Source organism: Indicator indicator, chromosome Z (assembly GCF_027791375.1).
Source record: "Indicator indicator isolate 239-I01 chromosome Z, UM_Iind_1.1, whole genome shotgun sequence".
Lineage (NCBI taxonomy): Eukaryota > Metazoa > Chordata > Aves > Piciformes > Indicatoridae > Indicator > Indicator indicator.
The window spans coordinates 18,693,699-18,718,979 of NC_072053.1; the positions used below are offsets into that span (position 1 = coordinate 18,693,699).

Here is a 25,281-nt window from a genome sequence, read left to right on the forward strand (position 1 = left end):
CAGGATGTGTCTCATCACTGTCACCAAAATGGACTGTTATTTCCTGGGGATGCCCAGAGTCGTGATCTAGTCCTGCCTGCAGCTGCAGGGCCCTCCATGATCTGCATCAAGCTCTGTTGTCTCACACTGCCAAACGGCTATCATTCTAAATCCACAGCCTCCTGCTGCCAGGAAACACAATTCAGGATGACCCCTTGTTGAACTGGGCCATCGCTCCAGTGAGCAGCCAGCAGGGATAGCTTTCATTATCTGTGTTCCTTTATTTCCCGCACCTCTCGGCTCAGGAAAGGAGGGTGGTGAGATTGCATCTCTTTCCTGCCCAGGTGCTGCCGGCCTCCTGCCCTCTCCCTGGCCCAGCACCTCTAGTTTGTGGGTGCAAGACCTTCTCCTAAAGGAAAAAGGGCTCTCCCTGCATGGGGTGCTTATCTTCATGTTGTCTTCCAAGGGTGTGCAACCCACCACGGGCTGCAGAAGTGCCCAGCTGTCCTGGCCTGCAGAGATGGCCTTGAACAAGAGCTGGAGTGCGTCCTTGGGTCCACTTTGCTTTTCTGCAGCACGTCTGTGGAGCCATTCCCTTGTTTGGTCAAAGCACCTTCCAGGAGGAGCTTGTAAAGGAACAACAGTGTAAACCCCATCTCTTCTCCAGGAGCCTGTACCCTGCACGGCAAACAAGCCTGACACGTGGTTCTATCAGGCTGTGTCTCCAGGGCCTAGCCTCTGGGTGGCCTTAGACCTTCTGTTGGGACAAAGAACCCTTTCACACGCTGTTTTTCCCCATTAGCGCTGCCACCCCCTCGTTTGGACCAGTCCATTTAACTTAACTGTTTACATCCCAGTGATGAGGGCTCCCCTCATTCCCCCTTTTTCAAACTAAACAGCCCCAGCTCCTTCAGTCGCTCTTCGTAAGATTTATGAAGTTCAGAAGTTCAGGCTGTGTTCAGCGTCTTTGGGGAGCACCCTGCTGATTTACAACCAGAGCCCTGGCACGGCACTAGCAGAGGCCGTTTGTGATTTACATATAACACAGATAAAGGCGGACTGTCTGGTCTAGCCGACTCTTCATTTGTAAAGACACCGTCCACCTTAATCCTATCCAACCTCATAGAGCTGACCTCGGGCCACCGATCCAGCCTGTCCAGGTCCCTCTGCAGAGCCCTCTACCCTCACGCACACCGTGTCACTGTCACCGAACCCGACGACCGCCGCACCCCTCGGCACTACCCGCACTCACCCGCCCGGCCACGCCCCCGGCGCCTGGCCCCTGGCCGCGGCCCCGCCTCGCCGCACTCACCGCACTCACCGCTTCCGCTGGCGGCGCGCGCAGGTGGTGACGTCAGGCGTTCCGGAAGGGCGGGGAAGGGGAAAGGGGAAAGGAGAGGGGAAGGGGAAGGGGGAAGGGAAGGGAAAGGAAAGGGGAGGGGGCTGTGGGGCTGGTTCGGTCAGAGCCTCCGGGTCCCGTCCACGCTCTCGTGTTCCAGACTCCGCCGTCATGACGCTCGCCGTCTTCTTCGGGTGCACCTTCATCGCCTTCGGGCCGGCTCTCGGCCTCTTCCTCTTCACCATTGCCCGGGACCCGCTCCGCATCATCATCCTTATCGCCGGGTCAGTACCCCACCGGCACTGGTGCCACCGCGGATCCTGGGGTGGGCGTGATGGGGCCACTGGTGTTGGAATCGGTACTGATGTACCCGTGGCGGTGCTGGTACCGGTATCGGCGTGCTAGGGCGCTGGTATTAGTGGCGGTGCTAGTACCAGTACGGATGTAACAGGGGCACCGGTACTAGTGCTGGTGCTGTTACCAGTGTGGGTATGATAGTGGGGTTAGTATCGGAGCCGATACTGATACCGATACGGTTGTAATAGAGGCACTAGTACCAGTCCAGGTACTGGTAGCAATATGGGTGCAATGGGGTGTTGGTACCAGTACCAACATGGGCATCACAGGAGCACTTGTATCACTCTGGGTATGACAGGGATATAGCTGGTACTGGAAAAGGTGCAACGGAGGGACCAGTGCCAGGGCTATTGGGCATACAACATGTGCACCAGTACTCGTGCTGTTTTGTGGGCACAATGAGGGTATGACTACCACTTACTTAACTATACTGTGCCATTGCTTGTATGATGGGGCACCAATGTTGTTTCTCTTCCTGGTACAGTTCTGAGCACATTGAGGAAACCAGTACACATACTGATGGTTGGTGGTCATGACAAGAGTACCAGTGCTCATACCATTGTGAGTTTGAGAGGGGCACCAGTGTCCATACTTGTACTGGAATCATGGCAGAAGCATGGGTACTTGTAATCGGTACCATTGTCGGCCTGACAGGGATATGATGCTGGTGCTGGTACTGATGTGGACACAACAAGAGCACTGCTCTAGTTCTGGTTACCATCAGAGTGCAGACACAGCATCAGTACCAGTACAGTCACCACCTGCCCCAGAGCAGTGCTGGTACTGTTAGAATGGGCAAGGCTGGGGCACAGCTGCCAGTGCCAGAACCCGCACAGAAGGATGTAGGCATAGTGCTGATGGGCACAGCACCTGCACCAGTGCCAGCAGGTGCTTTCTGTCTCTAATGCAGGGCTTTCTTCTGGCTGGTGTCACTGCTGCTTTCCTCCCTCATCTGGTTTATTGCTGTTAAAGCCAGCGACCCCCAGGATGAACCATTGCAGAAGGGGCTCTTGATATTTGGGGTGATGTTCTCTGTGCTGCTGCAGGAGGCTTTTCGCTTCCTCTACTACAAGCTCCTCAGGTAAGGGCGTCTCCCACCCTGCTCCAATGCTGCTGGATGATCCTCTCATTCTCCCAGCCACAGCAGTTGCCAGATTTTGTCTGAGAGCTGCTGGGCTGGTTGGAATGCTAAGTGTGGCACCAAGCCATCTTGATCCTTGCCAGGAGCCTATGGTATCTGTGTCAGCATGTTGACCTCAAGTAGGTTTCAGGTGGTGGAGCAGAGCAGCCCTAACGCCTGGAGGACCCAGGGCTGAGGTAGCTAGCAATGTCTCCCTGAATTTGGGACAAGTGGACTGTGGGTTTGGGCTGCTGTGGGACCTATCACATCCTCTCTGTCCGGCTGACTAGTAACAGCAGTGCTTCCACAGCCTGAGGAGACTCCAAGCACCGGGAAATGCCCTTGTTTTGCTGTGTAGGGGACAGAAAAGGATTAGGGATCTGCCCTGATCTCCTGGCAAGTCTTATTCCTTTCTTGGGGACTGATTTGTATGAGCAGGGGCAGCCTGAAGATCGCTTTGGGCTCTGTGAGGCAGCATATTACTGCCAGCCCCATGTGTGGTGCCCTGGCGAGCCCAGGGCAAAGTCTCAATGCAGCCTCAGCAGCTCCTAGCCTGCCTGGCACCACCAGCTGGCTTGTGCTGCCTGGTGGGTGTGCACACACTGCACCCTGTCCTACGTTTGAACGGACAGGTGGATGCTGTGCTGGAGATGGGCAGGCAGCCAAGGAGGGCGACACTGGAGACAGCATCTCCCATATCTCCCAGACTTCCCAGCTGGCTGGGCACTGGTGTGGGGCTGAAGGAAGGCTGAGTGCACACAGAATAGAGGCTTGCTCTGCTGCCTGTGGCAAGGTGCTGCCAGAGACTGGCAGGCAGAGGGTAGCAGAGCTCCACCGAGCATCCTCTGACACAAAACAGCCTGTTTACTGTGTCCTGCGGATCTCCAGTTGCATGTGCTGCTGTCCTTTCCGGGTTGAGGAGACATCTGATGTTGTCCTCACCTGCCAAACTCCTAGATGATAAAAATTATGAAGCCCACCTATCCCAGTTTCTCTCCCCAAATAATTTTTCTATCTCTGAACTTTACTCTGCACTCCTGGCATGTTTTTTTACCCCCCACATCTTCTAAGATTATAAATGGAGAGATTGGGCACATGCCCCCCCCATGCCTGCATTGGGGCTGCTTTCCATGTGAGGCTGCTGCAGGACTTAGCAGGCATTCACATTCCTCTGTGGAAAGTCATTCTATGTGGCTTCACGTGGTTTTCACATGCATGCATTGTCCTGTTGTTCAGGGTCATCACATGGATTGTCTCCATGGTTGCAGCTTGGTGGTGGAGGAGCTTACCAGGAGGGTGGGATGATGCAGAATGAGATCCTAGTCCCTCCTGCTCCATCCTGGTGCTCTGCCATGCCTCGGGAAGTGGGCTGGGCTGTGGCATTCTCTAGCATGTTCTTCCCCTACAGGAAGGCCATAGAGGGGCTTGTGGCCCTCAGCGAGGATGGCTGCTCCCCCATTTCCATCCAGCAAATGGCATATGGTAAGTTCTGTGCAGAGTAGGGCACCCTGATCATCTGGGCAGGGCTGGCCAAGCTGCTGGAGGGGGAAGGAGAGGTTTTTCATGACAGAGGTGGCGGGACAGTATCTGTGGTGGGAGACTCAGGTCCTGATAGTATCTCTGTCCTGGCAGTGGCTGGCGTGGGCTTTGGGCTCATGAGTGGCGCCTTCTCCATGATCAATCTCCTGGCAGATGCATTAGGCCCTGGCACTGTGGGCATTCATGGGGATTCACAGCTCTACTTCCTGACCTCAGGTGAGGAACCTGAACCCTTTGCTCACATCTCTGCCGCACCACAGAGGTGGCAGAGCCAGGGACATCATGCTATTGCTTCCGTGATGCGCCCTCTATCCACATGAGCCCTTCACAGTCTCCTGTCCCAATTCTCTATGCTAAACCCTTCCTTTTGTCACCTCTGACCCTCCTGTTCCTCATTCCTTCCATACTTAATGTGCTAGAGTCTGCAGGCCAGGTGGTGCCTTGGTGACACACCTTTATCACTTCCTGTAGCTTTTATGACCATGGTGCTGATTTTTCTTCACACCTTTTGGGGGATCCTCTTTTTCCATGGCTGTGAGCATCGGCGCTGGTGGGAGATCACAGCGGTTGTTGTCATGCACCTTGCTGTTTCAGGGTCGGTGAGTAGCTTGGAGCAGAGCTCTGTGCTGGGACTCAGCGTTCAGGGGCAGCTGTAGTATGTGCTGATCCCTGTACAAGGATGGGAATAGCCTCCAGCACTTGCAAAATAGTCGGGTTTGGGGAACCTGCAGCTGCCCCTTCACAACCACTCCTGGAGCTAGTGTCTCCTGTCCCACTCAATGAGGCAGTGATGCTGCCACCCATCCTATGCCTGTCCCTTCCTGCTTGCTCACCCCTCTTGTCTCCCATCTGTCTCCTCAGACGTTTTGCAACCCCTTCTACGTGGGCAGCCTGGTGCCCTCCTACCTGTTGATGGCTGCTGCCGCTGCCTGGGCTTACTCACTCTCGGGGGGATCTACCCAGAACCTGCGTCGTTTCTTCCTCTGTAAGTCCTGCTTCATAAAGGGGATGGGGGACCCTGTGGGTCTCCCTGAGTACCAGAACTACCACAGGGATGCAGAGATGGTGCCCCTGGGGCTAGAACAAGGATGTCATCCCCTTGGCTGCCAGGCTAGAGGAGAAGCTGGCTTCTGGGGTTGTGGCTGAGTTTTTGCCTCTTGTGGGGATTAGCAGATGGGGTAAAGGAGTCTAGTGAAAAGCGACCTCCTCTTCTCTTGGTTCCTGCAGGTCTAAAGAGCGGATCCACACCCCAGCCAGGATCCTGAGGCCTTGTGGGATGTTCCTGTCCCCAGCCACCCCTGCCCTTCCTTCCATCCTGGTAGTAAGAGCAGTTGTCACCTTCTCTGCAATATCTTTTCTCCTGGACTGGGGGACTCTGGACAGTCCCAGTGGGGCCAGCACTGGCATCTGGCTGTGGCAGCCAGCCTACCAGTGTGGCTGAAGCTGGCTTGTTCCAACACACCTTTGGGAGCCCCCAGAGAACAGCTGTTTTGGGGAACTCAGTCCTGCTGGCCCCACCACAAGCCCAGCCCCAGTTTTCTGCCTCAGAAGGATGATATCTTGGACTGCCAGGGGCCTGAGCCTGAAGAAAGCCATCGCTTCTCCCCTCCCTCACCCTGAAGATGTCCTGTCCCCTGTGCTGGGCAGGGAGGGTCCTGCATCACATTCTCACCACAGAATGGAGGAAGCAGCTTTGCAAAGTGCTGCCAGGCTCTGGGTTGGGGCTGACTGCTGTGGTGCTGCTTTCCCTGCCTCTTTGCCCAGCCTCACTGCACTGGGAGGTATGGCCCCAATGTTGGACTACGGTAGCTGCAGTGGGCTGGCATCCTGGTGCAGGGAGGATGGTGCTGGGGGACCTGAAGGGACAGGAGCACCCAGGATGAAAGGAGGAGGAGGGGGGAAAAGAGATGGTACTCAAAGGGCCCAGCAGACATAGAGGCTGGTGAAGGGCTCAGAAGGGGATACAACCCCACAGCTGGTGCCAGCACAGCTTGGGGAGGGCTTTCAGGGGGCCATTCTAGGGGATCATTGCCCTCTCCTGGAAATGGAGAGGGATTTTCAGGTGTGCACCAGCCCTGATACTGAGCATCTGGATCAGGGCTGAGAAGGCAGTTTTATCCATAGTGGACTTTTATACCAATAAAAAGAACTACCACAAGCAAGCAGGGCTGTGTGCAGTCAATAACACAACCAGTCTGGGAAGGGTGCAAACACCCTGCAGCAGTACTTCACAGAATCATAGAATGTCAGGTGCCAGAAGGGACCTTGAAAGATCATCCATTGCAGCCCCTCTGCCAGAGCAGGATCACCTACACCGGGTGACACAGGAACTCATCCAGGCAGATCTTGAATATCTCCAGAGAGGGAGACTCCACAACCACCTTGGGCAACCTCTTCCAGTGTTCTGTCATACTCACAGTGAAAATATACTTCCTCCTTTTTTCATGGAACTTCCTATGCCTCAACTTCCATCCATTGCCCATTGTCCTGTCACTGGGCATCACCAAGAACAGCCTGACTCCATCCTCACCCTTTACATATTTATAAACATTAATGAGGTCACCCTTAGTCTTCTCCAAGCTAAAGAGCCCTGGCACCCTCAGTCTCTCCACATAAGGAAGATGTTCCACTCCCTTAACCATTTGTGTGCTGGACTCTTTAAGCATTCCCCTGTCCTTCCTGAACTGAGGGGCCCAGAACTAGACACAATATTCCAGATGCAGCCTCACCAGGGCAGAGTAGATGGGGAGGAGAACTTCTTTTGACCTACTGACCACACCCCTTCTAATACACCCCAGAAAAGCATTGGCCTTCTTGGCCACAAGACCACATTGCTGGCTCAGGGTCAACCTTCCATCCACTAGGACGCCCAGGACCTTTTCCCCTTCACTGCCTTCTAGCAGGTCAGTCCCCAACCTATGCTGATCCATGGGGTTGTTCTTTCCCAGGACCAAGACCCTACACTTTCCCTTGTTGACTTTCATTCAATTTCTCCCTGCCCAACTCTCCAGCCTGTGTCTCACTGACTGGCATGACAACCCTCTGCTGTGTCAGCCACTCCACCCAGTTTGGTGTCATCAGCAAACTTGCTAACAGTGCTCTCTGTTCCATCATCCAGGTTGTTGATGAATATATTGAATAGTACTGGTCCCAGTACTGAGCCCTGAGGGACTCCAATAGATACAGGCCCCCAACTAGACTCTGTCCCACTGACCACAACTCTCTGACTTCTTTCCTTCAGCCAGTTCACACCCACCTCACTACCTGATCATCCAGACCACACTGCCTCATTCAGCTGCGAGGATGCTGTGGCAGACAGTGTCATATGCTTTACTGAAGTCACAATAAACCACATCCACTGCTCTACCGTCATCTATCCACCTGGTTATGTCCTTATAAAAGGCTATCAGGTTGGTCAAACGTGACTTCCCCTTGGTAAAACCATGTTGACTGCTCCTAATGACCCTCTTGTCCTTGTGATTGTTTTGCTTGATACCAGTACAGGCTGGGGGATGATGAAACTGAGAGCAGCCCTGCAGAAAAGGAGTTGGGGGTGCTGGTGGACAAGCTGGACATGAGCCAAGAATGCACACTTGCAGCCCAGAAGGCAAATCACATCAAAGAAAGCATGGCTAGCAGATCAGGAGAGGTGATTCTGCCACTTTATTCTGCTCTTGAGGCCTCACCTGGAGTGGTTTGTCCAGCTCTGGGCCCTTACAACAAGACAGACATGGACTTGCTGGAGTGGGTCCAGAGAAAAGCCACCAAGATGATCAGAGGGCTGGAGCACCTCTCCTGTGAAGACAGGCCTAAGCAATTGGGGCTCTTCAGCCTGGGGCAAAGAAGGCTCTGGGGAGACTTTGTAGCTACATTTCAATATCTGAAGGGGACCTACAGGAAAGCTGGAGAAGGACTGTTGAGAAGGGCTTGTAGGGATAGAATGAGGGGCAATGGTTTGAAACTGGAGCAGGGCAGATTTAGGCTGGGCATAGGGAGGAAACTCTTTATAATGAGAGTGGTGAAATACTGGGACCATTTGCCCAGGGAGTGGTTGAGGCCCCATCCTGGAGACATTCAAGATTAGACTTGATGTGGCCCTGGGCAGGCTGATGTAGTTGGAGGTGTGTTCCTGTTCACTGCAGGAGGGGTTGGACAAGATGACCTTTGAGGGTCCCTTCCAACCCAATGTATTATGTGCATCTGGTGTGACTGTAGGGGGAGAGGCTGTCAGCTGCAGACCTGGGTTGCCTAGAGGTTTTGCACTCTTCATCCTAACAGGGATGTGGTGGCTGCTGAGAGGTGAAGACCTGCAGGTTCCTCCTCAATCTAGACCCATTTCTCATTGTTTTGGCATGGCTTTAGAGCTTCCTGCGGCTTGGCTCCAGCTGCACTGGAGGCACCAGCATAAGGTGGTAAGCAGCCATGGCTTTGGGACTGCTCCAGCTACAGTAGAGCTAGAGAGAGCTGGGTCAGGGCTGGCCAACAAGGAAGCGGTGGCTCTGCCACCTTCAGCGTTTCTCCAGCCCTAGCAAGCTGTTATGTTTTTCATACACTTTGTGCAAATAAGAGGAGGAAGAAGTCCCAGAGTGACGGAGGGCAGGGCTGGACCGTGCAAGGAGTCCTGTGATGCTTGCTCTGGAGCTCTGCCCAGGGAAGAGAGATCAATGCTGTCTCTGCTGGTTTGGAAGGAGTCATTCCACACCCCTCTCCACTCTGGGTCCAGCTCCACTGGTTCCCTTTCCTGCCCCACAGCTTTGCACAAGGCCAGGTGCGAGGGCTGGCACCATGGGAGGCACTGACTTTTTAATTTTTTTTTAATTATTATTTTTACCATTTTTTGTAACAAAAATATCTGCTGGAGCCAGATGCTGCCCAATGCAAACAGTCTGTGTGGACAGCCCATGCAGCCAAGGGGTGCTGCCATGCTGGCCCTGCCTTGGCTTGGGGTGGGAGTGAGGGTGGCAGCCAGTGGGGCTGAGAGTGCCACAGAGGCACAGGGCTCATGCAGTGTTCTCAGTGGTAGCTGCTGTGTAGATGACCTTGGATTTGCCCGGTGAGTCCAGCCTAGTGGGGAGTAACAGGGAGTGTTAGAGCCATCATGGTGAACCTACTAACCCATCTTACCCCCTATCTCATGCCATGGACTTGTGCCACCCCTCAGGCCCCCTCCTCCTGCAGCTCCCCCTCTCTCACCGTGTGTTCTGGCTGCGGTGCTTGAGGATGTACAGCAGGAAGGCCAGTGCTGTGATGGCAAAGAGCACCCCGAAGAGCACAGCCAGCACATCCCCTGCGAGCCAAGCATAAGCACATTACACCAGGAATGGTCCCCTTCAGCTGCTGGCCCAGAGAGATGTCACAGGGCTGGAGCAGGCCAGTAGCCCCAAAGACAGAGGGGACAGGAAGGCAGCAGCCTCAGCTGACCAGACTTACCTGCATGAAATGAAGAGCTGGTGTGTCCTTCTGCAAAGGAGACAAAGATGGGAGGATGTGAGCCCTGTACAGAAGCTCCCCATGGCTGCCTGCCACCCCAGCTTTATACGGCTGCCAGGACCCCCCTTTCCAGACAGGTACACCCCCTAGCCCTCTTTTCTTCCTTGTGGCCAGCCCCTCCTTACCTGTTGCTGTTGAGCCTTCATTACCTGGAAGAGAGACAGCACAGTCAAGAGGTTGCCCAAGGCAAGTGTTAAGCCTGCAGGGCTTCAGGTCATGCTACCAAAGCAGGGCTGCCAGCAAGACACCCCATCAGGCAGGGGAGAGCTGCAGGCTGGACACCCAGTAGCTTGCAGCATCTTGCTGCAGGAATCCTAGCCCTGACACTGTTGGACCCCTTGAAGGAAGCAGGGGGCTAAATAAAAAGGACAATTCCTGAACCACAGCTCATGCAAAAGCCTTGCTTGGCCCAGCCAGATCCTCCCTGATCACTGCTGCCACTGCTCCGGAAGCAGGCAATCAGGGAGCACTGCAGCACCCCATGGCTGCACAAGTTCCTGCGGGAGACCCTGGAGAGGTGCATGGAGTTACCCCAACAGGCAGCAACAGGAGGGACAGTTGGCTGCAATGAGAGAGTGAGCAGCTCCCCAGGAGGAGGCAGCTAGCAAGGTACCCGCAGGATGGCTCGGTTGCCCTACATGCTGGGCGGGAGCTGTGCTGGGCAAATATTGACCTAGTGTGACGGTGTGGCTTTTAAACAGCTGCACTATCATTTGCACACACCCTGGATATGGTGTGCAGGGTGGCACTATCTGCAGGCCATATTCAGCTGTGCAGCTGCTGTGGGGAAACCACCGCCTTCACCCAGCACCCAGTGGCAGGAATGGTTTTCCTGAGTTGAGGGTAGCTGAGAAAGACCAACAAGCGTGGGTGCAAGAGGTGCAGCTGCAAGTGAAGCAAAACATGACCCCATATCACTCCTCACAGTACTCAGCAACCCTGGGGCTATAGCAGGCAGTTATCAGCAGCGAGGTAGGGAGAAAACTCCAACACTCCCACACACACAAAGTGTGGGACCAGTAACCTTATCTGGAAGTACTGGGTCGGTGTCCTGACACTCCAGGAACAAAGGCTTTGTGGCTTTCTTAAAGCGGGGGTTATTGGGTAGACATAGCAAATAAGGAAAGACAAAAAGAGAAAAGGGTGAGCTGGGCAGCTCCCCCACTGCCCCAGCCTCAGTGTCCGGAGGCTTTGGAACAGCGCAAGAAAGTGGTAAAAGAAAGGCTTAGAGGTAAATGGAAAATGTGATAAAGTACCTAACAGGTTTACCAAAGATAGAGCATGCCAGCCTAACCTGATATCCTTCTTTGATAAGTGATATTCTAGACAAAAGAAAATGCAGTAGATTTTATCTCTCCCAACATCAGTGAAGCATTTGATGTGGTGCCACACAGGAAACTGCTAGCCAGGCTGAAGAGCATGGTGATTAAAAGTCTGCAGCCAGTAGTGATCTGGCTGCAGGTGGGATGGTGAATGGAAGTGCCTTGCACTGCAATTTGTGGTTACTGAAGCATTGCCCAAAGGCCTGGGACCAAGCCTGCAAGCTGTTTCTGTTAGCCTTCGCCAACAATGGGAAATGCCATGAAAACAGACAAGGAACATTGGACAGAAAAACCCAGTGCCTTCAGAGAGCTGCAACAGGCAAGAACTGAGTGAAGCAGAGCCCTAGTCACTGCTGAGGAATAACAGGAATTTCTACTCCTTGCTGGAAACCACTAACAAGAAAAGCCTTCAAGGACAGGGAAGTCTCAGGCTGGGGAAAAGGTGCCCAGCCAGGACAGCTGCAGAGCCCTGCTGGCAGAACACAGCCTTTAGGGAGGGGTCCCTTGCCCTGGCTGTCCCACAGGGTTTGGAGATAGGTGCTTGCTGCAAGCCTGTACCTCCACAGCTTCTACTGAATTTAACTGTTGTGTTTGGGGATGAAGAAGCTAGCTGAGATGCTAGGACCTGGCTGTTTGCCTTGAGAAACATCCTCTAGTCTTACCACTGTTATTTCTGCAAGACCAAGGATAAAATAGTTCCTAGAAATCAATCTCCCCCAGGTAGGAGTGAGAGAAGTGCAGTAGTGTGGGAGAGTAGGATCCTAAGACCAGTGCTACTGTAAGTCACCTACTTGGACAGGGCTAACACACACAAATGCTTCATCGCTGTAGGAGACATGAAGCCTCAGCTCCTGCACCTAATGCCATCTTTGTGTTCCTTACCAGGAGGCAGCTGCTTTGCTGTGGTCTGGAAACTTGACAGCACCTGTCGCCTGTGTAGGCCCTGCACTGGCCGGTAATTGTTCTGCAGGGGTTTGTTGTCATCATTTCTCAGGGTCATCACCAGTGTTGACATCTGGAGGGAGAATGGTATGAGCAGAGTGGGCTGCATCCCACCTTCTGGAGCCAGGTGAGCCCCTGGGCACCAGTGCAGATGGCATACTCTTGTAGAGAGAGGCTGGGCAACACCCAGTACAGAGCTCATTGTCCTGACAGACCTGGTCATGAGAGAGCAGCATGGTCTGGTTGAAGATTGTCCACTTCACTGTCTGGTAACATGGAGGGGTGGTCAGAGAACCATTGTAGTGCAAGTAGAATTTCAGGTTGGCAGGCAGCAGACCTTCAATATTGAATCCAGGCACCCAGACTTCTTCACCTGGAAGAAACACCAGAGGAGTAAGACAAAGGCAACCCCTTGGAGGACAATAAGCAGGACATGCATGGAGAATACGAGCAGTCTGACACTGCATGTGCCAGGGTCCATATTGCTGACACTGGTTCACTGGAGAATGAGCAGTGGATTTCCACTGGAGAATGAGCAGTGGATTTCCACTGGAGAATGAGCAGTAGGTTTCCACTGGAGGCAAGGAAAAGAGTGTGCATGCAAAGGGCACTGCAGAGAGCTGCTTCTTTACAAGCTGTGCAATGCCCTTCTCACATACCATAAAGCAAATGCTTGCTGCAGCAGGTCTCTGCCAGGCTGCAGCCTCTGAGAAAACTACCAGGTGGGACTAGGCCTTACCTTCACCTTGAATTTTGTACAGGTGTTCAAGTATTTCCTGATAGTATGGGTTCTCCCTTGGTCCAACCTACAACACAGAGACATCACAGGAACGAGAAGGATGGGGGCTGAACAGAGAGCAACCAGTGATAGCAATGCTAGCAGGGAGGAATCACTCCTTGTGGGAGGCTCCCTAACCCAGTGACATCTTCCTTTTATCAGAGCTGCTCTGCCTGTTCTATCCTTCTTCCCAGGAGCATTTGCACCTTTGCCAGTTCCCAAAGATGTGCTAGACTGACCATACCAGTCCTACCCTCCACCTGCTCCTATTCCTTCTCACACAGGGTTGACCTATAGCACTCACCTCCAGGAAGGCTGCCAGTACAGCTAGGCCATCTGGATGGACCATTGCCTCATTAAAGCTGTCATACTTGCTGTTGTAGTGCACCACATGGATCTGGAAGGGAAACAAGCAATTCCAATGCAGGATGGGCACCTCTGGGAGGTGCTCACCTTCACAGGTCTCCAGCCTGCTGGAGCAAAGGCTGAAGAGACATTCATCCAAGATGAACACCTCTCCTAGGAGCAGAATATGCTGGTGGGACTGAGAAAATGTGCTGCTGCAAAGCAGCCAAGTGTAAAGGTCTGCCTGCAGGAACTTCCTCAGTCCAGGAGAGCAAACCAGAACTGTGCCCTAAATACTGGGGGTCACACTGCAGAACAAAGCTCATTTTGAGGACAGCAGCTAGAGAAGGAGGGATAAAACCAGACGGGAGCTAGCAGAGCAGAAGGACAGTGTGTACAGAGTAAACAGTCCCCGAGGAGCTGGCTCCCCCAGCCCAGGGGCTGCTGCAGCTCCTGCTTCATCAACCCAAGATGAGGCTGCACTGCTCACACAGACAAGGAATCCTGGAGGGTGGACTCATCTCTGCACTGCAGGCTGAGGCGTGAGCCTGGCTCAGCACCAAAGCATGGCCCCCTACACTGAACTCTGCTGCTGCAGAGCTGCCTGGGGAGCAGGGATCCTGGACAGGGGCTGCAGCATTCACACAGTGACAACCAGGTCCATAGGCTAGAAGCAAGACAACAGTGCAGCACCAGGAAAAGAGAGGATTTATCCACCCCTATGAGGGGTCCTTACCTCTGCAGCAAAGCGGTGCCCGTTGATGGTATGCTCTGAGCCACGTCCCGACAGAGAGCCCCAGTGCAGGTGCAGCTGCACAGCTCGGTACTGCTGGGCATAGCCACCAGTGATAGCCAGTGACTCTGGCAGATCGAGCTGAACTGCAGAGGTGGAAGGAAGAGGGTTTTCACTTAAAACACAAAGTCCAGTCTATCCCACAGGTATGCAAAGAAAATGTCACCCTGGGCTTGTGGAAGACATTACCAAAACTAAACTTGCTTTCCATCTTTCATGAGGTTATAGGTAAGTCAATACCCAGAGCTGGGCTGATGCAGGAGATTTCAACTCTCAACTTTGGGTTGTAAGACACCCCAGTAAATACATCAGCTTCAAGAACAAGTGCTATGAAAATGCCAGAAAACGTAGAGATCCTCTGTAGAGATTCTCAGAGACCAGTTTCGAGCCAAATGCCCCTGAAAAATTTATTCAGTAAGGAAGAATGAAAAAAAGAGACTGTGGATAAAATTCATGGAGAAAGATTGGCAGAGAAGTGAATGCCTATGAGAGCAATGCAATTGGACAGAGAGAGCTGCAGCACCTGGCAAACTGGGACCTTTCAAATGAAGTAGCCTATGAGTGTCTGACAGCACTGGACTGGTGGCACAGAAGCATTCAATCTTGTAAGAGCATTTAGAGCTAAAATTTTGCCTCATTGAGTACAGTAAAGGCATACTTGGTTTTGCCTTTTGCTTTGGCATGGTTTAGCCAACTATGTTGGAGTCATGCTGCAGTGTAGCAAATCTAAAAGCTGAGTTACCTGGACACATGACAAAAGTATCAAGAGCATCCCCAGACCCTGAGAAAGCCTGTCCTATTCTTCTAAGCACCTTTTTCCCATTTTAGTATCAACTCTTTTCCTTCCTCCTTTATAGGCAATGTGTCCCTTAATCACATTACTGATCTAGGGCACAGATTTGAGATTAACCATGAAACAGGGTTCTAATGAGTCATTTGTCCTCTCCCATGTTCCCTGACACTGGGTTCAGAGATACAAAACTCAAATACAGCAAGGGAGGGACTGGTCCCTTCCTGGGAATTAATACAAAAGAAATGTGAAGGCAGATATCTAAATAATTGTATTCTTTCTATCAGCTACCTGAGTCATATTTAGGTCTTTAAAATGAGCTTATACAACATATTTATTTTTGTGTGTGATAGGAAGCATATAAACATTGTACTGGCTTTGCAAGTGTTGTGTTTGTTTATGGCTTTTCACACAGCAGACTGGTAACTGCCAGAATAAAAAAGGGCATCTTTGTAAGCACTTCACCAACACACATCTTTATAAGCACACCCCAGTAAAAATGCTCTGACTGCTTTTCTAAACACTGAGCAACATCAGATGCCAGGGTGTCTAAAATAGCAACTACTGAGCTCAACTAGTTTAACTCTCCAGGCATGCTAGGGCAGGATATAATATAAAGCTCTGTGCACACACCATGCAGCTGATCTGACCATGCATGGGGAGTCTGACCTGTTGAGTTTGCTGTGCACACAGGTCAGCTCCACCTCACAGAGTCACAGAATTGTCAGGGTTGGAAGGGACCCCAAGGATCATCTAGTTCCAACCCTCCTGCCATGGGCAGGGACACCCTCCACTAGATCAGGTTGCCCAGATGCACATCCAGACTGGTCTTAAAAATATCCAGGGATGGGGCTTCCACTACCTCCCTGTGCAACCTGTTCCACTGTTTTATTAGCTACCAAGGCAAGGGATAGCCTTACTATACCCCAGTATGTTTAAGTCCCTTTTCCACTACCTTTTCTTAGGACTGACAGACACCAGCATGCACACAACATTCAACTTGCTCTCAGAAAGATGGTAGCAACCAAGACTCAGCTGTAAGGTGATGTGCAGGAAGGAGATGTGCTTTTCCTCCCTATCTGGCATGGCAAGACTGATATTAAAATACTATGAGTAAGTTGTGTCCCAACAATCAAAAATGTTAAAATTGGAGGAGGCAAAAAAGCACACACAAAATTTTCTTATGATCTTGAGGTAGCATCCTGAAGCACAAGCTTGAAGTTTGCCAGTGCTGTATCCTGAAAGACTGACTGTTGAAAGCTAAGTGAGACTGGCTAGTCCTTTGAAAATGAAATGCAGCAGAGGAATCAATGGCTGCAAACCTGCAGAAATACTGGGGACACATTTTTAAAGAAAACATGGGTTTTTATAAACCTCTGGAGTCAGCTCCCAGAGGTAGTGACTGGCAGGTTCTCCATGTCCTGATTTCTCCCCTCCAATCAGGAAAGCACACAGGCTTACACAGGCTCAACAACCCTATGCTTCCCTTTTGGCCTTGAAGGTAATGTGACTGCAGCCTGCAAGATAATCTCTTCCTTGAGCTCAGGGGAGGAGCACTAGAGGAGTTCAGTCCTCCTGGGAGAGGCTGAGCAGGTTCTGCTTGTGTTTCAGCCTTGGCCTGTGCCTTTGCACCCACCTGTGTGCCCATTATTCCTCAGCCTGAGCTTCTCCTTGGCGGGAAGACTGTAGCCAGAGAGCTGTATTGGCCGCAGCTGTGGACTGAAGATGGTTCTGGACATGTCGATGTTGATGGGAGACTGCAAAGTGCCTGCACAGTCTGGGTAGTCCTCGCCCCAGTGCTCCCGCTCTGGTATGAAGAAGAAGGGAGGTAGTGCCTGTGAGACAGCCCAGGCAAGGAACCCACGGGAAAGGAGGTTTGGTGTGTGGTGGGTAAGGGGACAGGCACTGGTCAGGGAATAAGTTATGCATGTTAAGTTAGAGCTGCTTGGGAGCAGCTCTGTGTCACCATGTGACTGCATACAGCTGTATCAGAAAAGGTCTTGGTGAGCGGTGAGCTGCCAGGGAAGTCTATTTTTGGGGTGTTTGGGAAGAGTGCAAGAAGATCATTTACAAGTAGACTTGGCAAGCTGAGGAGCTGCTGTTCTGTAGCTCATCATACACTCGCTGTCTTGCACTGCCTGGCCTCTGGCAAGTATTGACACACTACTTCATCCGTGCCTCTACTTGGGCACAAAAGCACAGTGCCAATGGGATCACATAAGCCCACAGTTGCAGCTCTCATGAGTTCCCAGTGGTTAACAGCACCATTATAGCCCTGCAAAGGGCCAACTCACATGGCTGGGATAACTGCTTAAAATGCCACTTCTTGCCAGTGTCATGGCTGGAATAACCAGGACTGATGCCCCAGAAATCTTCCTTTGCACTGCAGAAGGGTACTTCTAGCACATCTTGGTCCAGCGCAAGCCCAAGCTTATCCCCAGCCCCTTGCAGGACTTCTGTAAAGACTGAGCTGGACATTAATAGGTGCAAGTCAGGCTGGTCCCTAACAGGGTGACAGCGCTGTGGCCTGGTGCACCACCACTGCAGTGATGCCCATCATGGGTGCTGTGGAAAAGGCCTTCAAGCCATAATGGCAGGGTAGGGCAGGGCCAGGCCAGGCAGGATGGGAAGGAAGGGTGACAGAGGACAGAGATGAGGACACAACCTAATCCCTGGGCTGGTCAAAGTCCCTGAATGGGCTGCAAGTCCAGCCTTGAGAACCTAGCCTCCTTCCCCACTTGGCACAGGATTAGGGGCACTGCGGTTCTAGGAGGCATCCCACACACCTGAGGAAACCCTCAGAAGAGCTGCTGCTTTCTGCTCAAATCAGAGCAACCCTGGGCTCTCCAACCCATCCATGCTTGTATTCAGGGACCACTGAAGTGTCAGGGTCAGGCAGAAGGGAAGGGTGAGTGCGCACAGGAGCCCTGTAATTATTAACCAGGGCTGGCTCAGGCCCCAGGTCTGCTGAGTGGTAGGAAAAAAGTCTGTAGTAACTGCAGAGTATTTACCTTCATAGCTCCAGTGACTGTGGCCAGGACCTTGAGAGAAAAAAAAAACAACAACAATCAAATAAAACCAAATAAAACAACAGAACTACATGAATAGAAGAGAAAGGGTGACAGGAAACACACCTCTGCCAGTCAGTGCTGCTAGTCTCGGCAGCAGGTCTCTGTGCTCCCACCACCTTCACTTTCCCACCCCTCTCCCTGCTCCAGAGCAAAGGGGATGATCCCAGAGGGCACTGCCTCGTCTGAGCAGGGCCACGTCTCCTGCAGATGTCGGCCACAGGGAAAATCTCACAGCTTGATGCTTCATTGTTACCTTCATAATGGAAAAATCAGGTATTTTCTTCCGCCACTGAGCAGTGTGCTTGTGCACTTGCAGCTACTGTGGAGTAACCAAAACCTCCCACTGTCCCATGATAAATCACTCAATGAGGCAGGTATGCAGCTTCCCTGTTCAGGCTCCGTATGTAAGAACAGCCAGGCAAGTGGAGAGGACGTGGGGACGAACAGTTCTCACACCACAAAGAGTGTGGGCAGTGAGTGGTGCTCTACCATGCATTCTCCTTTCACTGGTGAAAGCATTTCTAGGACTCAGAACACAGGAGGCAAATGAGCACAAAAACTTTGTCTTCCTCATCAGTGAGTGCACATACTATGGGGGCAGACAGCCACAGGAACATGTGCCAGACCAAACATCCAGCTCCCAACACAGCAGGCCCTTGCCCCAACTCACCTGACCACACAAATTCCCACATCAAGCTGTGTACTGTGCACAAACCTTTCCCCAGGAAAAGCAGGAGGGAGGACAGGAGAGCTTGTGACATGACCTCTGCCAGTCCAATGTCACCCATGGGGCACACACTGGCCACGGCACGATAGGATGTGTCGTGGTGTGTCCTGAGCCTCCCATGAATGGGGGTGTCCCTGGTGTGCAGACATACAGGTACAAAAGACCCAGGGGGGAGATCCCAAGACTAGAACAGTGATCCCTTATACCAACTCTCTCCTTCAGACCTGCCAGCAAAGTCCAGGCTCTCAGCTGGCCTTAGAGGTGCCCTGGAGCCTCTTCTCAGATGCCCCTGGCCAAACATCTTGGCCATCACCAGGCCTTCCACATGCAACAAGCTCCAGGCAAAAGAATGCAGGGCTTGGATTTGCCCCAAGCAGAGAAATGTGTCCCACAATGATTATGCCTCTGTCCTAGCTGGCACAACAGGTAATTTATGGGATGCTCCTCTGACTTGTCTTTACCAGCATGCTTGTCATTGCGGACAGGCTGTTGGCACATCCTAGCCCATGAGGGCAGAAGCTGGTCCAGGCTAGGGCAGACTTGAGACGAAGGGGTAAATACACCAGGAAAAAGTGGCAGCATCTACACCCACTTGCATCAACTTCCCAGGGTGCAGGGACATGGAGGAGCATTTAGCAGGTGCAGTCCAGTCCCAATGCCATCTTTGTCTCTTGTTGAGGCCAAACACCTGCCAGCCTAGCTAGAAAGCAGAAGGGCTTCAGCAGGCACTACTCTGATCCCCATCCCAGCTATCAACAGTCACTTGCTATTAATAGGAGCAGATTCCAGCTTGGGGTGAGAAAGGAAGAGGCACACACTTTCCCAGGCCCAGACATCCTATGTGAGGCCACAAGCCCAGCAGGATCCTGCCCTCTTCTCAGTAAGGATCCAGGCATGGGCACTGCTGAGGGCCTTTGGTGCAGCTGCTGCCCTGGAGAAGAGATGGCCACAGCAAAGCCAGGCTGGGAAGGGCTGGAGGGAGCTTAGGGGCACCAGGAGTTGCAGAGATGGGAACAGCCCTCTGGGCTCCCTCCAGAATCTCTGGTGACTCATCTCTGCAGAGCTTCTGATGCTCAGGAACTTGGGATTCACTTGGCCAGGCACCTTCAGATACTCCAAAAGGCATGTGAAGAAGGAGAAGCAAACAGAGGACTGGACAAGCCACCGTTGCCTACATCAGATAGGAACATGTGCACCAGGACAGCTTGCGATGCCCTCTTCATGCCTGTTTGCATAACACTACGCTGGGATGCACCCAGCTCAGCTGCAGCAAGCTGAGATTTATCCTGTCCATCTTGCTCACAGCAAAAGTTGCCTGCTCCCCAGACACTGGTTATGCACCAAAATCTAGAGTACACCAAACCTCCTCTGGAAACACCCCATATCTTTCCACATCCTGTCCCCAGTCTCCTGGCCCACCTTGCACTATCTGCATGGTCATAGTTCTCACACAAAAGCCATGTGTGCTCCTTCTTCGGCAGGATTACCTGCAGCACCAGGGTGTCTATCAGACGGTGGAGCCACCACGAGGGGCACTCCTTTGGGGTATTTCTGGCACAGATAAGGCACAGCAGCCTGGGGCTGGCATACAGTGCCTCAGCTTGCTACACATGCCTGAACCAGCATGGCCCACTCTGGCACCCCAATTTCTCCTCACCTCCAGGGCCTCCATGTTGACAGAGAGCAACTCAAACATTGTAAGACATATTGAGCAATAGCACCATGCTGGCACCTGCTCTGCTGTGTTAGCACTGTGCCACCTACCCCAGGCTGTGGGGCTATACACCCTACTTGCAGCCTCCTGCTAGCCCATCCCAATAGCTTTGAACACCCAGGAGTTAGTCCTATCCATCCCAACACAACAGGCTTCCCTCACAGGTCTCTTGGCATCAGAAGCAGACAGACCCACTCGCACTTATCTGTGCACTGAAGGCACTTGAGTGTTTCCCCATCCTGTGGATCTATCTGGGTGCAACTACTGCACACCCAGGCCACCCACCTGGGGAGGCATCTCACAAGCCCAGCTGTGCAAGCTTGGCCTGCTTGGCACGTGCACCAAATGCTGCAAGAGAGAATGAAGGCAAGCACAGCCTGGGTACTGGGTCAGGCTCTTTACATCTGCCCTGACCTCAGCATGGCACAGAGTATTGCAGTACTCCAGTCTCTTCCACCTGGGGGCATTCTCAATCTCACAGCCCTTTGCCATGAACATTAACCCACTGCCCTGCCCAAACGCTGATTTGCGTAATTTCAGCCTGACACCCACACTCCCTGCCAGAACAAGTCTTCTCCGTTGGAAAGCCACGTGGTGCCATGTCTCCTTTCTGATGGACTGCTGCCACTCACCACAATAGACGTGACTGCACCTTTGCAGTGGGTGCTGTAGGTCTTTGCAAGCCCTGCCCTACCTCTAAACATCTCCAGTCTCAGCAGGGACTGCAAAGCATTCCCAAAAATCTGGGAGGAAACAACCTTGCTGCTGTGATAGCTGCACTGGGAGGTACCCAGGACTCCCTGCAAGGGTCCCATCAGGAAAACATAGAGGAGATGCCAGACCTTGCAGGAGAGAAAGTCTCCACGCTCAGTCACACTGAGTCCCTTTGGTCCAGCTGACCACTAAAGGCCACCCCCCTTTCCCCAGCAGCCTGCAATCCAGCCGGGTTTACTTCTTTTGCTTGCTCCCTCCTTTGTGCTTCCTACCTCCTTGTTGCCCACTCCCTCTCAGCCCTCCCATTTTGCTGCCGCAAGTGTCGGCTCCCTTTCCTCCTTGATACCCAACACCATCCAACAACACTTTCCTGCCGAGTTCAGGCAGACGCTGCCATTACTAGCGTGCTGCTCGGCATGTCCTGCAGCCCAGGAGGGAGGGCAGGAGCAGCTTTCGGCGGGGTGAGGAGCCAGCACAACCACGGGCTTCTGCTAATCCCAGTAAAAAAGACACTGATGCAGCAGGCTGCTCCCAGCAGACATTACCAAAGGGACAGACAAATGGTCCCTGCACCCGAAGGGCTTGGAATCATTTGCATAGAGCAAGAGCTACCCCTCAGCAGAGCCAGGCAATAAGGAGGGAAACTGTCTGCCCTGTAAGTCTGTCCCACTCCATCCTCAGCTTTTTGCATTTTAGGGGGTACAAAACCTGAACGTGCTGCAGGGCACCTGACAGCATGGAAACCCATGTGTCATTCACAGCTCGTGTGTGGTGGTGGGCAGGACAGTGGGTTTGCTTCCAGTTCAGATACCCAGCCCTCTAATTGTCTGGGCACACTGCCCTGTCCTTAGCCACAGAGAGCACTAAGATCCTGACAGATCCTTTTCTTTGCTGCAAACCATCCATGGGCCAGAGTCCTGGGGGAAGAAGCCTGTTTGCAGAAGATTCCAGGGAATGATCACCTTGCTGTACTCTCAAGGACAAAGTCCTTGTCTGCAGATCAGTCCCAGGCTGTGGAAGAACCAGCAGAGGCCCAGAGAAGTGGGGGAGTGAGGTCTTACTGCTGATGCTCAGTGACCCAGGAGGTAGCAAGACATGCAGAGGTGCACAGAAAGCATTTCCCAAAGCATGAACCAGCCACAGCAGCCAGGTCCTAGTCCACAAAACACATGTAAGCACTGTCCTTTCAAAGCAATAACCTAATCATGGAACCTGAGCTGTGCCTCTGTGCTCACAGTGCTCACAGCCAGCTGCCTAGGCCAGTCTGTGGCAAGCATGGCACAGGTACAAGGTCTGGGCAGCAGCGATCACAACCTGAGCATCCTTCCACCAAACCCCATGAGGAGTGTCTCTCTACCTCACACCACCACAACTCTGGTTTCTCTACCTAGACACATACCCTGTGCACTGATCACTCCCAAGTCTGGCTATATTAATGCCCTTTGTGTTTGTAAACTTTCACCCACTGCAAGCCTTTAGGATCAGCCTTTAATCTGCTACTTCCAGCACAGGTCACCACGAGGATTGTTTTTTATGCTCCTGGGGGAGGATTGCTTGGGTATGGGACCTAAGACTGGGACAGTTCCCCCCCACAGAGGGCAAGGGTGGAAGAAAGCATAGGGCTGCCTTTACTCTAGGGCATGTTCCTGCTCTCTGTGAACCTAAATGCTCTGTCAAGTGCCGGAGGAAAGATAAAACAATCAGAGTGTGCTGCAGAGAAAGGACCATCACATCATGAGGAGTCAAAATGGGGAAACTCCAGGGGACAGATGAGTGCTGGGGAATGAGATGAATAAGGGGTATTAAGCAAGAGAAATGGGCTCAGGTGGAGGAAAAGGGCATTGAGAAATGAGCCAAAAGAGGACACAGAACAGGACAGGTCCCAATAGGAGGAAAAGTGTAAACAGACTGCAGTGGGAAAGGTAGTTACTGTTTCCCAGAGACACCGGTAACACAGGACTTGGATCTCTCAGCACGCCAGAGGCCCCTCAGAGAGCAACCCTATAGCAAAGCCTCAGGGACAACCTCTCAGCTTATGCTGAGTGCCCAGGGCTGAGTAACCACCAGCCATACCTCACACACAAGTCTCAAGGAAGAGGATGCCAGCACATCATGTAGCTGTAGTGCTGAGACAGAGCTTGTAGTACCTGGCAGGAGCTTTACTGTGTCCCAACCCAGACTGGCACCCTCACAGGACTCCAGACAGACCCTTCAGCCTGTAGTAATGGTATAGCAAGGGCCTGTTCCCTACCTACCTCCCTGCCACCTCCCACGCCTCATCTACTTTTCTCATCTCCATCTCAATCACTCCAGCTACTCATCCCAAACCCCACATGCTGCCCACTCGCTTACTGCCAGCACAGCACACCAGTATGCTGAATGCCTGACACCCTCCCACCCTGTGGCCTGGGTTACTTCATCTCTGTGGCAAGGACCATCTGCATTCCCATCTCTGTCCAGTGCTCAGCCCTGCAAGAATGGCTCTGGTAAGAAATGTGATTCATTGTAATAACAAAAGCAGTTCCTAGCACCAAACAATTGCCAGCCCATACCACAGGGCAGTGGACCTGGCACAGGTCAGGGCAACTCTTTACCAGAGGAAAAAGCCAAGGACATGCTGTGGCTGAGACTGGGAAATAAACCCATGGGCAAATCTGCGATAAGTAGTGAATCCAGGAACAGGAACGTCCCAGCACAGCGCTCAGCCCCACGCGAGCAAATGCATGGCACTGCCCCAAAATCCCTGCTGAGCTCTGGCAGCACCACAGTCTTCAATCTAAAAAGGGAGCAAGACCAAAGACCCAGGACTTTCCCCCAAAAACTGTGTCCCTGAAGCCTGAAAGCCCCTGTGCAGCCAGAAAGACAGCTCTCAGGGTTGGAGGGGCACATACCACCACCCCGTCCCGAGTTCAGATCTCCTGTTTCCCCACTGTCAGCCATGAGGCAGAACCTCACCAAACTCCGTAGCAGGACCAGAGCTTTTCCTCTCTGAGCTGTGGGGGGACAGCGTAGACGCAGAGCCAGGCACAGCAGACTCCACTGGGGAGAGGCCATGCTGAGGGACAAAGGGGACTGGCTGCCGTCTCACTATGCCGGGGGCTGGGGCTGGACACACCGAATAGCCCCAGCAAAAGACTGCTTGCTGAAGAGCCCTCTCTGCCCCTATACCAGCAGCCGTGAGACCCTCCCGACGATCTCATGCAAAACAAACTTAGTGGAGAGAAAGAGCTCCACACACGATCAGGGCCCCCAGCCCCTGGGCAGGGGTCGGGCCACGCAGGAGTTGGCGGGAGCAGGGACAAAGGCAGGGACGTGCTGCAGGGGGGGGCAGCTGCTATAGATGGGAGATGCCGGGAGGGCACAGCCTCACAAGAGCTCTCCATACCGGGGCACACTTGAGCCCTTAACAAGGGTGCAGTAGGAGATACAGCGGTCCCCTACACCTCCCCCAAACCAAGCATGTTCAAAGCTCTACAGCACTGGGAACCCTCTCGAGGCATCGGACATCCCAGATCCAGCACCCCATACAACTGGAGTGCCCCATGCATCAAAGGTCCCAAATCCGGCAAGTGGGGATCCCCGTGCATCAAGGCATCCCATGCATCAGGACACTTCAAACTCAGTATTGGGGTGTTCATGCATCAGTGTCTAGACACCGAGGACCCCAAACCCCGCACTGGGGTGCAGCATGCATCAGGATGCTCCGTGCATCGGGTGCCCCAAACCCAACAGCGGGGTGCCCTATGCAGCGGGGGCGCCCGGGGACCCCCTTCTCACCTTTCTCGGGGGAGTGCGAGAGGTCCTCGCCGTCGTGCTCCTCGTCGTGCTCGCTGCCGGCGCCGGGGCGGCCCAGGGCGGCCAAGACCAGGAGGCAGACCCGCAGCGCTGCACGCCTCATCTCCAGCAAGTGCGCGGGTGCGGGACTGCCGGCGGCAGCTCCCTGCCTGCCCGCCCGGCTGCGCGTACGTGAGAGCGGGCGGGGAGGAGGCGGTGGCTCTGACTCACGCCGCCGTTACCTTTTACAGAGGCTAGAGTCAAAGACTGCCGCCGACCGGCCCGGCCCGGCCCGGCCCGGCCAGGTGAGCTGCCGGCGCGGGACTCGAATCCGGGAGGTTCCGGGGGCTGCCCCTATCTTCGCACAGGGCTAGGGAGCCTCGGCGGCGACTCGGACCCCTCGGTGGCGGCTGTCCCCTCTCCTCAGCTGGGAGTGTCTTCTCTTCTCACTGGTGGAGCTGGGACTCCTCCGCCATGGGTGGTCCCT

At 53.2% G+C, this 25,281-nt stretch overlaps 2 protein-coding genes across 2 annotated transcripts; one reads left to right on the forward strand and one right to left on the reverse strand.

The window, feature by feature from the left end:
• Window positions 1–1,455: 1,455 nt before the first annotated feature.
• On the forward strand, window positions 1,456–6,457 carry LOC128979461 (gamma-secretase subunit Aph-1b-like). The gene is made up of 7 exons (XM_054397681.1): window positions 1,456–1,602; window positions 2,586–2,756; window positions 4,204–4,277; window positions 4,428–4,550; window positions 4,806–4,933; window positions 5,196–5,319; window positions 5,562–6,457. Exons 1-7 carry the CDS (start codon window positions 1,490–1,492, stop codon window positions 5,597–5,599), a joined length of 771 nt encoding a protein of 256 aa, XP_054253656.1. The 5' UTR covers window positions 1,456–1,489; the 3' UTR covers window positions 5,600–6,457.
• A 2,877-nt stretch (window positions 6,458–9,334) lies between these two features.
• Window positions 9,335–25,270, reverse strand: LOC128979310 (carbonic anhydrase 9-like). The gene is made up of 13 exons (XM_054397527.1): window positions 25,245–25,270; window positions 24,798–24,976; window positions 17,806–17,835; window positions 16,431–16,601; window positions 13,948–14,090; window positions 13,171–13,263; window positions 12,828–12,894; window positions 12,304–12,461; window positions 12,029–12,161; window positions 9,950–9,973; window positions 9,765–9,794; window positions 9,528–9,621; window positions 9,335–9,398 (listed from the first exon to the last, which is right to left on the reverse strand). Exons 1-13 carry the CDS (start codon window positions 25,268–25,270, stop codon window positions 9,335–9,337), a joined length of 1,212 nt encoding a protein of 403 aa, XP_054253502.1.
• Window positions 25,271–25,281: the final 11 nt, after the last annotated feature.

What these genes read in the sequence shown, in the direction of transcription:
- LOC128979461 (XM_054397681.1), top strand. Translation starts at nt 1,490, where the DNA reads ATGACGCTCGCCGTCTTCTTCGGGTGCACCTTCATCGCCTTCGGGCCG. An exon ending in ATCATCATCCTTATCGCCGG is followed by an intron (nt 1,603 to 2,585) that starts GTCAGTACCCCA and finishes TCTCTAATGCAG; the next exon opens with GGCTTTCTTCTGGCTGGTGT. An exon ending in GCTCTACTTCCTGACCTCAG is followed by an intron (nt 4,551 to 4,805) that starts GTGAGGAACCTG and finishes CACTTCCTGTAG; the next exon opens with CTTTTATGACCATGGTGCTG.
- LOC128979310 (XM_054397527.1), bottom strand. Translation starts at nt 25,270, where the DNA reads ATGGCGGAGGAGTCCCAGCTCCACCA. An exon ending in GTACAAAATTCAAGGTGAAG is followed by an intron (nt 12,462 to 12,827) that starts GTAAGGCCTAGT and finishes TGTTTCTTCCAG; the next exon opens with GTGAAGAAGTCTGGGTGCCT. An exon ending in TGAAGGCTCAACAGCAACAG is followed by an intron (nt 9,795 to 9,949) that starts GTAAGGAGGGGC and finishes TCTCCTTTGCAG; the next exon opens with AAGGACACACCAGCTCTTCA.